This window comes from Stigmatopora nigra, chromosome 12 (assembly GCF_051989575.1).
Source record: "Stigmatopora nigra isolate UIUO_SnigA chromosome 12, RoL_Snig_1.1, whole genome shotgun sequence".
Lineage (NCBI taxonomy): Eukaryota > Metazoa > Chordata > Actinopteri > Syngnathiformes > Syngnathidae > Stigmatopora > Stigmatopora nigra.
Window position 1 is genome coordinate 7,925,310 of NC_135519.1, and position 14,038 is coordinate 7,939,347.

Genomic DNA, 14,038 nt, shown 5'->3' on the forward strand with positions numbered 1-14,038 from the left:
CCCGCGGGTGCATACTGCGGCGGGTCCTCACCTCCCAGCCGCACATTGATGCTAAAATCACAGCTGGCCATGTTTAAAAAATGTCCCGTATTGTTAACGCTAGGGCTCCAAAACACACGGGCCTGGTATGTAAGTTTAACCTCTGTGTCACACAGAGGCAACGAGAGCTCCCACTTGTCAAGCAGGGCATTAATAATAAAGTCTTTAGGAACTGCTCTCTTCAGCTTCTGTCTGAATGTTTCTCCATTTTTTTTATGGATTTTCCTCTCTAACTGTGATTTGTCTCTACTTTCTTCCAGCCTGTCTTCCTGTCCTTCCGAATAACAGCGGGGGCAGGTAAACGTAATGCAAATAAGCACAAGTGTTGTGTGGTGCAGTGATGTCGTGGTAAATATTATTTTTTTATTTTCTTACAATGACTTATTATTTGATCGGATTTTTGAATCCTTTTGTACTAATGGGCACTGATCAGTCACTAGATAATGTGGACAAGAGTTTTAGGAAATGAAAATGAAGCAAAGAAAAAGGCAGTTAAAATGAATTGTGCCATCAATGGCACTGAAAGATGAGCACTTATGATTTGGATGTCTATCGTTGTCAATGGCAATGATTTAACAGCTTATATAAAGAGTTGCTCATTTTCAGTATTTTTTTTCTTAAGAATTGTTCAAAACATTTGTGTAGAAACAGGCCTTCACTTAAGTTTTCCCTTCAATTTAGAAACAGATTTCATTATTCACAATGTTTCATCAAGGGGAAATCTTAATAATCTACCAGTTTATAACCTCTCATTGGTGACTTGATCAATATTTTTGTTCTAATACTTTTGTCCAAATGGTATTTGATTTCACACATCACGCTTGCAAATTGCTTAAAATGCAGCAGACATTTTAAGACATGGACTCACAAACTTGAGCTTCAGTCAAAATATGAAATGTACTTTGTTTACTTGTTATGCTTAAAATGTATCCTTTCTTTCACCTTGCAGGAAATTGTTGCCAAAGGGGGGAAAATATATTCTGTGAAGCGCCTATGTGAGAACACAAGGAGATGCACACACACACACGCACACACACACAAACGTGTGCACGCACGCACACACAGACGCACACACACTTTGCACAAGCGTCCACTGAAGACGAACCTAAACAAACTTTTCCAGCAGTGCTGAACAGCCGTCCTCGCAGCCCATTTAATTGCAAGCACGTCGTTTTCCCTCTCCATAAAACACTTGTTGAAAACGTGGACCAGCACCCGAGGGTGCGAGGGCCGATCTCTAGACAACACACACATCGCTGACCTCGCCGTTGCCACGCAACCCCCCGACACCCCCACTAAGAGAGAGAATAAGAAGAGAATAGACTAATGGGATGGGCCTAAAAGTTGCCAAAACTCGAATGAAAAAAAATCACTCGTGCTCCACATAATTGCCATTTTGACGGCTGCCTTTATGTCTACACAACTCCATATTGTGTTTTTTTTTGTTTTGTATAAAAAAAAGACAGTTAGAGAGAAAAAAAACAAGTGCAATGCAAAAGACGTATATCTATATGGATAGTTTAATTTGTATGTTGGGCAGTATGAAAATAAGGCTTCTTTCTTATTTTAGCTCATTTAACTTTATTTTAACCTTCACCCCTATATAACATAAATTTTATATATATATATATATATATATATATATATATATATATATATATATATATATATATATATATATATATATATATATATATATATATATATATATATATATATATATATATATATATATATATATATATATATATATATATATATATATATATATATATATATATATATATATATATAATATTATTATTTGAATCTGTTTTATATTCTATACTTTTTAAAGACAGACAATTTATAATGCTTTTTGGGTGACGCTTGTTGCCAGAATGACCTTTAAATAATGGCAAGAAAGTGTCTAGCCAGTGATTTATTCCTATTCGAGAATGTTTTAAAGCAGTGCCATAGACCATACGAGTGCATAAGATTTCATATATAGCACACTCACGTTTTTGCATTATCATTCTTACTCTAATTTATTTCAACTTAATAATAATATGGTTCTGAATGTAACATTTTAGGTAGATGTGGATATCTTTTTTGTCAATTTTGTTACTGCTGTTATGGTGCCAAGTACATGCAAATAATGTGTGAAAACGGTAGGCATATATTTAAAGAAGAGAAATGAAAAATGTAACTCTAAAAGGCAAGTAAGACCAAGTAAATAAATGTGCTTTTATTTACGTTCCTAGTAGCCTGCAACAGCCATCAGTGGAACCAAAAAAAGAAAAAAGCATTATACTGGGAAAGGCTGTATTGTTTTTATAGTTTGAATTTATTACACTACACGTTTTAAAATTGTTCCTCTGTGGTTTTTGTCTTTGTGGAAATCACTGCAAGTGGAATAATGTTGTGCCTGCTGGACAATTTGTTTTCATTCTGTATGACTTTGAATTGTTAGGCAAACAGGTAAGAGGAAAAAAAGCAAACTTATGCTTGTGTTTGTTCCTGATGCTCATGGGAGTTGACTGTAGGAATATAAACTGTGGTTTTCCTTCACTCCATTTTACAGTATAAAAGCAAATAAGAGATTTAATTCAAGCCCCTGTGGCCTCGTAGCCAACAGGTGATGATGCACTTGTCAAGCAATAAACAACATTAGAACTCACCCATATCTCAGTGTCATCTTTAACCTGTTGGTTGCTCCACAATAATTTAGTCCTCGCTGCCTCGGTGCTGGAAATTTGGCAAATTAGTAATTAATAAACCAAATGTTTTCTCTTAATTTTTAAACAGAACTGATTAAAATGTTAGATTCGTTCTTCTTTCGTAATTTTTGTCAACTTACGAGTTCTATTTCAATTTCAATAAGTGTAAAAGTTTTCCGAAGATGGTATTTTGCCCAACTTGTTGCCTTATGTAAATGTATTTTTCAGTGTTAAAAATGATGTAAAGATACAAAATCAATTTCCACACATTGAAATGTAATGAAAATACAATATACATCAATTAAACAAGGAAAATCTATGAAAAATATAAATGTTTTATTTTTACATTCATTCCAAAGTATTCCTCTCATTTTAAAACGTCCAAATCAAGAATAATGACATTCAGCAATTTCACAAACTGTTCTTTTAATTTATATTAAGCCCATACATTAAGACAAAAAAAAAAGAAAACCATAATAAAACTAAAGCTTGTTAAATAATTTATTTATAATACAAAGTGTGTGTTTTCTCTCTATAACTTCCCCGGAAGCAATAATACTCTTTTAAAAGCAATAACAGCAACAACAACAAAAATGATGTCCAAATTTTCTATGCCGAGTCTGATGAGGTCACCCCAGAAATTTGGTGTCACTTTCTTTTGCATTATTTACAGCATCCTGAAAAGAAGCAGTGGCTCTATTTGCGAGGAAATAAGCGCGTCAGGTCTGCGTGAAGAAGGGAATGTCTTTTTTGTTTGTTTGTTCTCCTCGCTGCTTCAAACAACATAAATTATTCTGTAAAAAATATATACAATACAATCTCATGTATATTTAACAATCCATTTTCGTTATCTTTGAGCCTTTTAGGACAGCGGATACCCTGCTTAAACTGAGCTTTGAAAGCGTCAGCCCGTTCACACCTGACATGAAAAATGTTGAATCCAGATCAGAGTGGCTTCTTGAAAGAAAATTGCATTACAGGTTTGCAAGCCCAAATAATATCCATCTTTTCATTTTCTGGGGTTCTCCAGCACCAGCAAACATTCACACACTTCATTCACTCCATCCAAACATATGAAATCAAATTTTACATATGATCCAAACAATCACGTGGGTTCGCTCGTGTTGGAATCCAGGTGTGTGTACATATTTTGTCGTCTATAACTCCAGTTCGTGTCTTCTCTCCAATAATGTCAGGTGCAAATGGGCTCCGACAGTTTTTTTTCCTGTTCTGGACGCCCCGCGCATCTTTTGTGAGGTTTGGGGGGTCCTCACAAGGTGTCCGAGCTGTTACTACAAGGGCTGATGAGGGCCAAATTGCCGCCGCCCCCATTGCTCTTGTGCTTTTTCAACAGTCTCGTGATCTTCTCGTCATCTGAGTTGGGGTCAAGCGGTTTGTTATACTCGTCGTCCTCGTCGTTGTCCGAGCTTTCTTTCATTTTCTCTGTCTCCGAGTCGTGCTTTTTCTTAGCTGAGGCCATCTCTGCCGCGTGCCTCTTCCTCCATTTGGTCCTTCTGTTCTGGAACCACACCTGATGGAGACAAAAATCCACAACCATGCTCAACAGGTCTTGTCATACTCTGTTGCCTTCAATTACATGTGTCATTTCAGTAGCTGATTATCTCAACGAGAGGAGGCGGGATCAGAACAGCTTTAGCTGATTGGCATCTCCTGCATTTAAGAACACCAGCTACGACCAGCTGATTGAGGGATTGTTGCATGCATTGCTGTTGCTTACTACCCTGCCTCACTGCAACTTCCCGAGAGCTTCACATTGGTATTTAGTATTTTTATACCTTATTTAATTCATCGTCTCGGTCGTGCTGTTTTTGTTATATCCTTTTTTTTTTTGATAGTTGTAATTTTTGGTGAGCCCTTTCTGTTCAATATATCCTAGTTTCTCTGAATTGACCCCTCCATTTCCCTATTTGATATGGATCCATCCATCGGCTTGCCAAATTATAACATGCCCTTTCCAAAATGCATAATCATCGTTGAAAAACCCCAAATAAACCCAGTAGCAACCAAATCCTGATAACTAATAATTGTTTTCCAAGAGCAAATGAGTCCTTACTTTGACTTGGCTCTCGGTCATCCCTAACGAGTAGGCCAGGCGAGCTCTTTCCGGTCCTGCCAGGTACTTGGTCTGCTCAAAGGTTTTTTCCAGTGCGAAAATTTGCTGGCCAGAAAAAGTGGGCCTGGAGTGTTTCTTTTTGCCGTCCTTGTCCATCATCAAACTGGCTTGAGCTGCAAAAAGTCAGTGTGTGGGAAAGAGAGAGTTGTAAATCATATTTTATACGCACATAGAAAATGGTTCTCACTTAGAGTATAGTATTTGATTACACTTGAAATTTTGTGACTTGAAAATAAATGATGGAATCAAATAAAGCCTTTTTAGTCGAGCCACTATAGAGTTGGCATTGTAAGAAAGTAATTTATTAACATTAAAATGATTATTTGAGCAGATATTCCAATGCTAAATTATCTTGATTTTAAAAAACGTTTAATATTTTTTTAAATCCATAGTGTTTTTGTAAGTTATGCTATTAATTGGAAAAAAATAGAATATACCTGCAAATAATAAAAGATAATCTCAAATGTCGCCTTATATGTTTTACTTGCAGTGACATAAACATTTCTCAGATGACAAAGATTTAGTTCTATGTGCATGTTATAGAAATAAATCAATGTACTTATTCTAAGAGACCTTATTATTATCTAGGTGTATGTAAGTACTGTAAGTGGGGAGCTTACTACTTTTATGTGCCCCACTAATACAAATGAACCGAGGCTATACTTCATATTTATTACTTTAGCCTAAGTGCAATTGCTCTTTTCATTTGGCAGAAAATATGTGCATAAATTGCAATTCTTCTTCAATTTAACCTGTTTTACAAGCATTTATTTACACTCTTTAATATATATATATTGGACAATAACACACCTATTTGCTTCCCACAATTTGTCGTGACTTTTGCTACAGTTTCTTTTACTAAAAACTGGACTAAAAAGGCTATACACGGTGGAGAATAATAAAATTCATGGTCACTTGTCACGATCATGTGGTTTATGATTTTTGTTCATAAGGAAACCTAATGAGTTTGACACTTGTCAAACGAAATGAGGTAAACACTTTAGATTCTTATTATATTTTTCTATATTATTTTTTTAGGCCCGGTCATGCACTTTGGGTTTTCTCTATGGATATGCTTGATAAATAACATTTCACAACAACAAGAGATTTTAAGAGGTTCTTTCTTACAGGGGCAGGGCACGCGCGGGTCCCTCCACGGAGATCCCTGCATGACGCCAGGCCAAAAGATGGGCGCCCGCCCGGGGAGCTCCGCCAGCGGCTTCGGGTAGCGAGACATCGCCGGCCCGAAGTACATCCCGGCAGCGGCGGCCGCGGCGGCGGTGCTTGCCAGCCCGTTGATCCTAGGAAAGCCGGCGGAAAGCAGCTGGCCAGCGGTGGTGATGGGTCTCCCCAGAATATCGCTTATTCCGTGCGGAGTGGCACCGGCGGACATCTGCGAGTTGATGCTGGACAGCGACGGCGCCTTGAAGCCGGCCGCCGCTGCTGCCGCTGCAGCTGCCGCTGCTGCGGCCGGGTTTTGCTGCAGCGAGTACGGGAAGAGGGACGTCTTCATCTCGGTCATGTTGTGCAACGCCGCCAGCGGGGTGCTGCCCAGGACGAAAGCACTCTGCCGGTTAGCCTCCATCTGTCCCACAGCTAACATTTGTCAACATGAAACGCCACTCTCGCAGGGGAATTGAAAAGAAGAAGCCACAAATCGAAGTTCAAGCTGGACTCTTCCGGGAGAGCTCCCCAAACTATCCCTATCCCAGGCCGAGAAGAAGAGCCAACTTCTTCGCGATCGTCCGTCCTAGTTCAGCGGGAGGATTGGCTGGCTGGGCTCCGGGCCAAGTGACAGGAAGTCGGACGTTCTTGTGATGCTCTGGCCGCTTTTGATGGAACTCTTGGCGGTGTGTTGTCGGCGAAGAGGCAGGCTCTGATAACGGCTTCTCCGTCTGCACGCTCGAGACTCCCATTGGATGAATTGTAGGAGCGCTCCGCACTGATTGGACGAGAGCGGACGGGTTCTGTGCTCTTATTGGACGAGACTCCTAAATCCGCGGCTTCAGACGCGCTACTGTCAGGAAAAAAACAACTCCAGTTGACATGGACGAAACGAGTCCTCATTTAAAAGGACTCTGTGGATTTATTGGAAACGTCTCATTGAGGACATCCCATTAAAATAAGGCTGTTATATACCATTATCATTTAAAACTACAAGTCGTCTTTATGATTATTTGTACTTGCGTCTCTCCATTGCAAATCCTGAAGTCCTTAGAGCGATTTTTTCCCAATCAAAACCCATTCAAACTGTTCAACCGCCACTGATTATGAGAAATTATTTGAAATGACCATTATTTTCTTTAAAAAATGTTACTATTTATGAACTAGAGATCACTGCTCACAATGTTATACAAATCAAATCGTAAAAGCTGCTGCTACTGCAATGTGATATAAATAAGCAAATATGATATAGCATTAAATAATAAATGTAATATAAGTTTATTTTAAAAAGTGAAAACGAGACAAATAATTTCTAATTTTGGTTATTTCTGTCCAAGGTCGTTCAATTATATTTACCATAAAACAACAAATAGTTGTCAACAAATAGATCATACATACAAGGCCTTTCATGGAATATTTGATTTTAAAGACAACCTATCAATACTTGATGCCTTTGTCATTATAACAAACTTACTTGAAATATAATACAAAATTAAACACATAAATAAACACACACACACTAGTTAAGTGTTCAGTCTATAAGTTTGATAATGCTTGTTTGGGAGACATTGTTATTAAACAGGGAGTGGGAAGCGTGTGTGTGTGTGTGTGTGTGTGTGTGTGTGTGTGTGTGTGGTGTGTGTGTGTGTGTGTGTGTGTGTGTGTGTGTGTGTGTGTGTGTGTGTGTGTGTGTGTGTGTGTGTGTGTGTGTGTGTGTGTGTGTGTGTGTGTGTGTGTGTGTGTGTGTGTGTGTGTGTGTGTGTGTGTGTGTGTGTGTGTGTGTGTGTGTGTGTGTGTGTGTGTGTGTGTGTTTGTGTGTGTGTGAGTGTGTGCGTGTGTGGGTTGGGGGGTGTCGGCCTCCAGTCATCACCGTGAGTGCTGTAATATTTTATGGAGATGTAGGGTTGTAAGAGTGAAATATGAGCATGTTGTCATTTGAAAGGCACCAAATGCACCTTGCTTCTCATTTTCTCAGCGAGGAAAAGATTGTGATTTTTTAAAAGGTTTTCAACGCGAGGTGATTCGCAATTGTGACAGTATTTCTTCAAAGTTGAAAGGGTACATGCAGTAGAGTAGTGCATTGCAAATATTCCTATTTCAAATATCACCCCTGGATTATTCTCATTTAATCTTGTTTATTAAAAAAACTTTAAAATAATTGCTATAGAATAAATATGGTGGAAAAACATCATAAATCCCTACTGGCAACTCAATGGTTCATCAAGCAGTTAGTAGGTGACAACGACAAATTAAACGCCATTTATATAGAGAACTAAACTAACAATATCAAAATTAAGAATATTCTGTACAGGCATGTTAAACATGTGCAATATTTTTTGTCAATAAATGACATAACATATATATAGAATATACCCACATTTATATGAACCTGCTCCTTAGCCAAGTCCAAAAATACAAGCGACAGATTTATGCCGTAAAAGCTATTATTTGAAATAATGGCATAGTCAGGGGCCTTTGTCTATCCATCGAATGGGGAAAGGTTAATAAAGATGGAAGGGATAAGATTATCGGACTGTAATCTCGGCACAGATGGTAGCGAAAGAGCTCTCATGAGGGAAGATAAGCAGATGTTTGCACACTAAAAAGAAACCACCTCTGCTATCTCAAAATCGGATTATTCTCAATTTTTTCAATGGCTAAGACTTCATTAGAAATGATGCACTGAACATGTGTGTGTAAATGAAAATATACAAATGAACCTTCTGTTTTCTTCACCTTTATACAGGTTGCTAAATGCTATGTGAAGCTGTTATTGTTGGTGGTAAATTAAAGGTTTCACTTGGATATTAAACAATTGCGCACTCAAATAAAGCCAGTGAAATCACTTTTTAAATGGGTCGATAGCCTCACCTTGTGGCAACAATTAGAACTATCATAGACAAGTAAAATGCATTTATATAGTACTTCTCAGATCCCATTTGTATATGTGGACTACCCCCTAAATGGTCAATTTTCTTCAATCTCTTTTGTGACTGAATCTCAAATACTAATGTGTTATTTGTTCCATTGTTGTCTCAGTTAGTTAGTCTTTGTTAATTCCACATGTTGTTGCCTTTATGGATCCTAAATTGAAAGGAAACATACAACTTATATATAGTTAATAAGTCAACAATAATAAGTAGTAGTAGTAGTAATAATAATAAGAAGAATAATGAGAAAAAGATTGTGCTCATAATTATCTATGTAGGTTTTTCATTCAACCACTAGATGGCAACACAAATTCGTTTAAGAACTGACCTGCAGCTTTAAGCAGTGCTTCCAAATGTCGTTGTAAGACAATTTCCAGAAGAAATAGTCACAGGCGGCACAGTGTGAAGTGGTTAGCATGCCTATACCACATTTCTAAGATCGAGGGTTCAATCCCCAGTGGGTTTCGACCTTCCTGCGTAGAGTTTGTGCCTTTGTGGGTATTCTCTGTGCATTTGTGTTTGAATGAACATTTCTACAGAAAGAATACTCATTTGTTCTTACAAAGGGATGGGTGCTAAAAATAATCTTATAATATAATCGATATTGTTCTAAAGTCTTTGCTTTTATTCAGATTTTATCATTTAAAAGATTGCACATTAAGAGGCTGTTATGCAATATCCTATCCAAATAACTTATGCAGGTAAGCATGTCACAAAAGGAAATAATGTTAATTATCTTGTTTTGATGCTTAGAAAGCAGTCAATAAATGTTCATCCTAGCACGGACAAACTAATAACACAGTGATTTGGGACAGTAGAACTCAGTGGTGGACTGCAAGGCCTTCTCTGCTGGCCTAAGAAATATCTGAATCAAAGACAGATCTTAATTATATTTTGCCCATGAAACTTATTGAATAATTCCAAATTGTCGGTTAGCTTCCTTTCAATCCTGGTTAGTCTAATAGACGTTATTATGAAAACAATCAATTTGTGTGTGTGTCTATCTTTAATAGGCGTGGCCAAGGTCAGAGTTCAAATGTGACGCAATCTTCAAAATGGCGGATAACTGGTATGTTTTGTTTTGTTTGTAAAAGTCTTTTCAAGTTTTTAATTGTATGATCTAAATTGTCTAATTTGTGTCAGATCCAACTAATGCATGTTTGTTAAAGGACACGTTGGCTGATTTTTGTGTACTCGACGCATGCCGAAAAGGTAAGAAATGCTCCCTACATTGCAAGCTTCTATAAAGATACACTTGCAGTCATAATCACCCCGAATCAAATTGCATTTAGTGTTTTTTAATTGTTTCAGAGATCGCACAAGGACAGAAAAGAAGACAGTTCAATGATGACTTTTCCTATTCGAAGTTCCTTTATAGACCATTTGTCATAAAACGAAAATCCTAATTGTGGAAAGACACTCTCTCCAGTAATATTGGTGATCTTTGACGACTTTATTTATTTATTTATTTTTGGTAATGACCATGTCTAGTAAGGTTTTTTCCCCTTAAAAATATGACATAGTACAGTAATGTTTTTTTTTTTCTTAAAAAAACAACAGTATGCGGAGGAAGCACCGCTCCGACCGGACGCCTTTGTATTGGCTCGGGATGTTATGTCCTTTACAAAACAATTTTTGGAATGAAAAAAAAAAAATCTGATAAATTAAAGTCAAGGTCACATTATAAAACAAAAGATACTTTGCTGTCAACTTTTATTTTTATTTTTTCAGATTAGTGACAAAGGCAAAAATTGATGACTTGTGGGATGGACAGTCTTCCAACTTAAAGGTTTCCCAAAGCGTGGAGAGAGAGGACACCTGAAGACAAAAAAATGAAGTTCTGTGCAGAAAATATCTTTTTTTTTTGTTTTTCTTAGACTCACCTGCAGGTGGCGGTGATGTAGGATGTAAATTTCACCAGGTGGCTGACTTGGCCTCAATAGTAGAGATGTACTCTTGGTGCCCCTCCTCACCATTTTTAAGCCTTACTATACTATGTCGTTTTTTAAATCTTACTATACTATGTCGTTTCTAAGCCTAACTATACTATGTCGCTTCTAAGCCTAACTATACTGTCGTTTCTAAGCCTAACTATACTAAGTTGTTTTTTTATGCCTTACCATACGAAAAAAAAGCCTTCCGAAACGATGTCGTTTTTTACGAAACAAAATCCTTACTATACTAATAGTTGCAACAGACAAAACAATAAATACTACTGCTTACGTTTGGGAGCCTGTGGCCCAGTGAATAAGTCATTGGCCACACATCTCTGTGATCCTGGGTTCAAATCCTGGTTTCCTCTGCATACCTAACTTTTCCCGCTTGAAGGTACCATAAAGTACTAAGTGTGATCTGGGAGTCAAAAGAGACAAAACAACAAGTACTACAGCATTTTCTTACAGCTTGGTGGCCCAGTGGATAAGTCATCAGTTAACCAACTCTTTGGTCCTGGGTTCAAATCCAAGTGCAGGCAAAGATTTTCCAAATATTATTCAGGCGAATGAAAGAGGTAAAAGTATAAGTACTACCGCTTTCTTTCACGGCTTGGTGGCCCAGTGGATAAGTCATCAGTTTACAAACTCTTTGGTCCTGGGTTCAAATCCAAGTGCAGGCAAAGATTTTCCCAATATTATTCAGGTGAATGAAAGAGGTAAAAGTATAAGTACTACCACTTTCTTTCACAGGTTGGTGGCACAGTGGATAAGTCATCAGTCTCCCATATCTGTGGTTGTTGGTTCAAATCCCAGTGCAAGCAAAGATTTTCCCAATATTATTCAGTTAAAAGAATAAGTACTAATGTCTAAGTGTCTAAGTGTATAAGTATTCAGTGGTGGATGAAACATTTAGTCAAAAAAATGACTAAGTGTTTCAGGTAAATGAAAGAGGTAAAAGTATAAGTACTACCACTTTCTCTCACCGGGTGGTGGCCCAGTGGATAAGTCATCAGTCTACCACCCCTGTGGTCCTGGGTTCAAATCCCAGTCCAGGCAAAGATTTTCCAAATATTATTCAGTTAAAAGAATAAGTATTAATGTCTAAGTGTTTAAGTGTATAAGTCTTCAGTAGTGGATGAAGCATTTTGTCCAAAAAATGACTAAGTGTTTCACCCCATTTCCTTGGATAAAACGTTTCAACACCTATGTATAAGTGGGGCACGAGTTGGTGTAGTGGGTTGCACACTCGCCTTTGCACCGAGAGAACGTGAGTTCGCTTCCCGGTGTCGGCGGTTCACTGACCAAGCAAGCGGTCGAGGGTCGGCCGAAGGCCGACCCGAGAACGCCTTTCGCACATACAGGTCCATCAAGTGTCTTCCGAACTGCCGAAGGCAGTTCGGAATATAACCTTTTGCTGAAAAGTATGACTAAGTGTTTAATATAAATTAAAAAGTTTTTTCCTTTTTTTTTTCTTCTTGTTCCATTTTCCAGACCACATGGTGTCCTGATCAGCCAAAGGACGACAGCGGGAATCGAACTCAGGTCTCCCGGACGGGAGTCCTGTGAACTAACCTCTGCGCCAACCAAGTGACTACACTTTTCTTTGTAATCATTTGAGTGTCTTTCCAAGAAGTACACAGAAACAACTAAGTGAAAATGTGTGCCGACAGCAGGAATCGAACCCAGGTCTCCCAGACGGGAACCCTGTGAACTAACCTCTGCGCCAACCAAGTGACTACACTTTTCTTTGTAATCATTTGAGTGTCTTTCCAAGAAGTACACAGAAACAACTAAGTTAAAATGTGTGCCGGCAGCAGGAATCGAACCCAGGTCTCCCAGACGGGAGTCCAGTGAACTAACCTCTGCGCCATCCAAGTGACTACACTTTTCTTTGTAATCATTTGAGTGTCTTTCCAAGAAGTACACAGAAACAACTAAGTGAAAATGTGTGCCGACAGCGGGAATTGAACCCAAGTCTCTCCGATCAGAGACAAGTGAGTTAACCACTATGCCACCAAATGACCACAGTTTCTTTTGTAATCATTTGAGTGTCTTGAGAATAAGTCCACAGAAATAACTAAGTGAAAAAGTGTCCCAACCAAGATCATTTTCTTTGGATAAAAAAGCCTTACTATACTATGTCGTTTTTTTTTAAAGAGAAAAGCCTTACTATACTATGTCATTGTTTAAAGAAATAAAGCTATACTATACTATGTCGTTTTTTAGGGGGGGAAAGCCTTACTATACTATGTAGTTTTTCAAAGTTGGTCTCATTTCATTAGGCTATCAAGTTAGGTGACGCCTCTTCGGTTCTCACCTACTGTCATTATGCAATTCACCTACTGTTTAAATCGGCGTTTCAAAATGTAATCAATAAGATTTCATGTCTAAATAGCTCAGTAAATATCCCTCGTCCTTTGTTCGTCGTTTTTTTAGGATGGGCAACACCGTCAATAGACAAAATAGGAATTCTAGCTCTTTAAGTCATGGCTCAAATGAGAAAAAGCCGCAGATAGGCTCAACACATGGTCACCGTCGCACGAGGATGGATGCAAAGAAATATTCTGTGTCAATCATGAAACATTAACCTTTTCCTAAAATGCTAATGCCCTGAGAAAAAAACATGCTTGAGAGTATTTTGAAAGTTCATTTGTCAACGATTTCTAACAAATGATGTCTGTGTCCTTTTGATGAGTCACAATGTTTCAGGGTACCATGTAAGGCTGCTTTCCTACTGCATTATAAAATGGAATCAAAAAGTGTTTAGCCGTAGTAAAAATAAACAGATTACATTACAACAGATGTTGTGGTCCTGTGTCCATTTGTAAGTTGTGGGACAATTATTTGACAAGGTATTAAATAGTATTAGAATGAGAAAATAAGATAAATTTGTAATTTAAAAGGTAATGTTTATAAATAATTAGTAAATTGAAATGGTAAAAAATGAAGAAAAATAGTCAATGAAAATTATAAACCATTCTAAGTAAAATAAAACAATTAAAAATAACTTTCTTTTAAAGCAATCTTTATCTTTTTTAAGTGTAGAAAACCAGTATTTTGCTCTGGAATTGTTGGGGGATTATTTTAGTTTTGTCCTCATTAAAAAAAAATCCATATTATATATCCTATGTTTTACCT

At 37.7% G+C, this 14,038-nt stretch overlaps 2 protein-coding genes and 1 long non-coding RNA gene across 7 annotated transcripts in view; 2 read left to right on the forward strand and 1 right to left on the reverse strand.

Moving 5' to 3' along the window:
- Positions 1–1,650, forward strand: part of inpp5a (inositol polyphosphate-5-phosphatase A) — a 75,277-nt gene extending 73,627 nt beyond the window's left edge. The window contains exons 15-16 of one of the 2 annotated variants that reach the window (XM_077729921.1): positions 300–387; positions 989–1,650. In XM_077729921.1, coding sequence (XP_077586047.1) covers positions 300–380 — 81 coding nt within the window. In that variant the 3' untranslated portion in view covers positions 381–387; positions 989–1,650. The remainder of the gene's footprint in view (positions 1–299; positions 388–988) is intronic. The other variant, XM_077729920.1, reaches the window with a different exon arrangement.
- Positions 1,651–3,426: 1,776 nt separating this feature from the next.
- On the reverse strand, positions 3,427–6,744 carry nkx6.2 (NK6 homeobox 2). Its single transcript, XM_077729922.1, has 3 exons — positions 6,001–6,744; positions 4,813–4,985; positions 3,427–4,269 (listed from the first exon to the last, which is right to left on the reverse strand). The coding sequence occupies exons 1-3, from the start codon at positions 6,473–6,475 to the stop codon at positions 4,009–4,011; spliced, it is 909 nt and encodes a 302-aa protein (XP_077586048.1). The 5' UTR covers positions 6,476–6,744; the 3' UTR covers positions 3,427–4,008.
- A 3,185-nt stretch (positions 6,745–9,929) lies between these two features.
- Positions 9,930–13,110, forward strand: LOC144205695 (uncharacterized). Of its 4 annotated transcripts, none has more exons than XR_013328168.1 (3): positions 9,930–10,035; positions 10,110–10,178; positions 12,392–13,110. It is a non-coding gene; the product is annotated as an uncharacterized LOC144205695 (long non-coding RNA). The 4 variants fall into 4 exon arrangements; XR_013328169.1 differs by lacking the exon at positions 12,392–13,110 and adding an exon at positions 10,698–11,197; XR_013328166.1 differs by having other exon boundaries at positions 9,997–10,035; positions 10,136–10,178.
- The last annotated feature ends 928 nt before the right edge of the window (positions 13,111–14,038 follow it).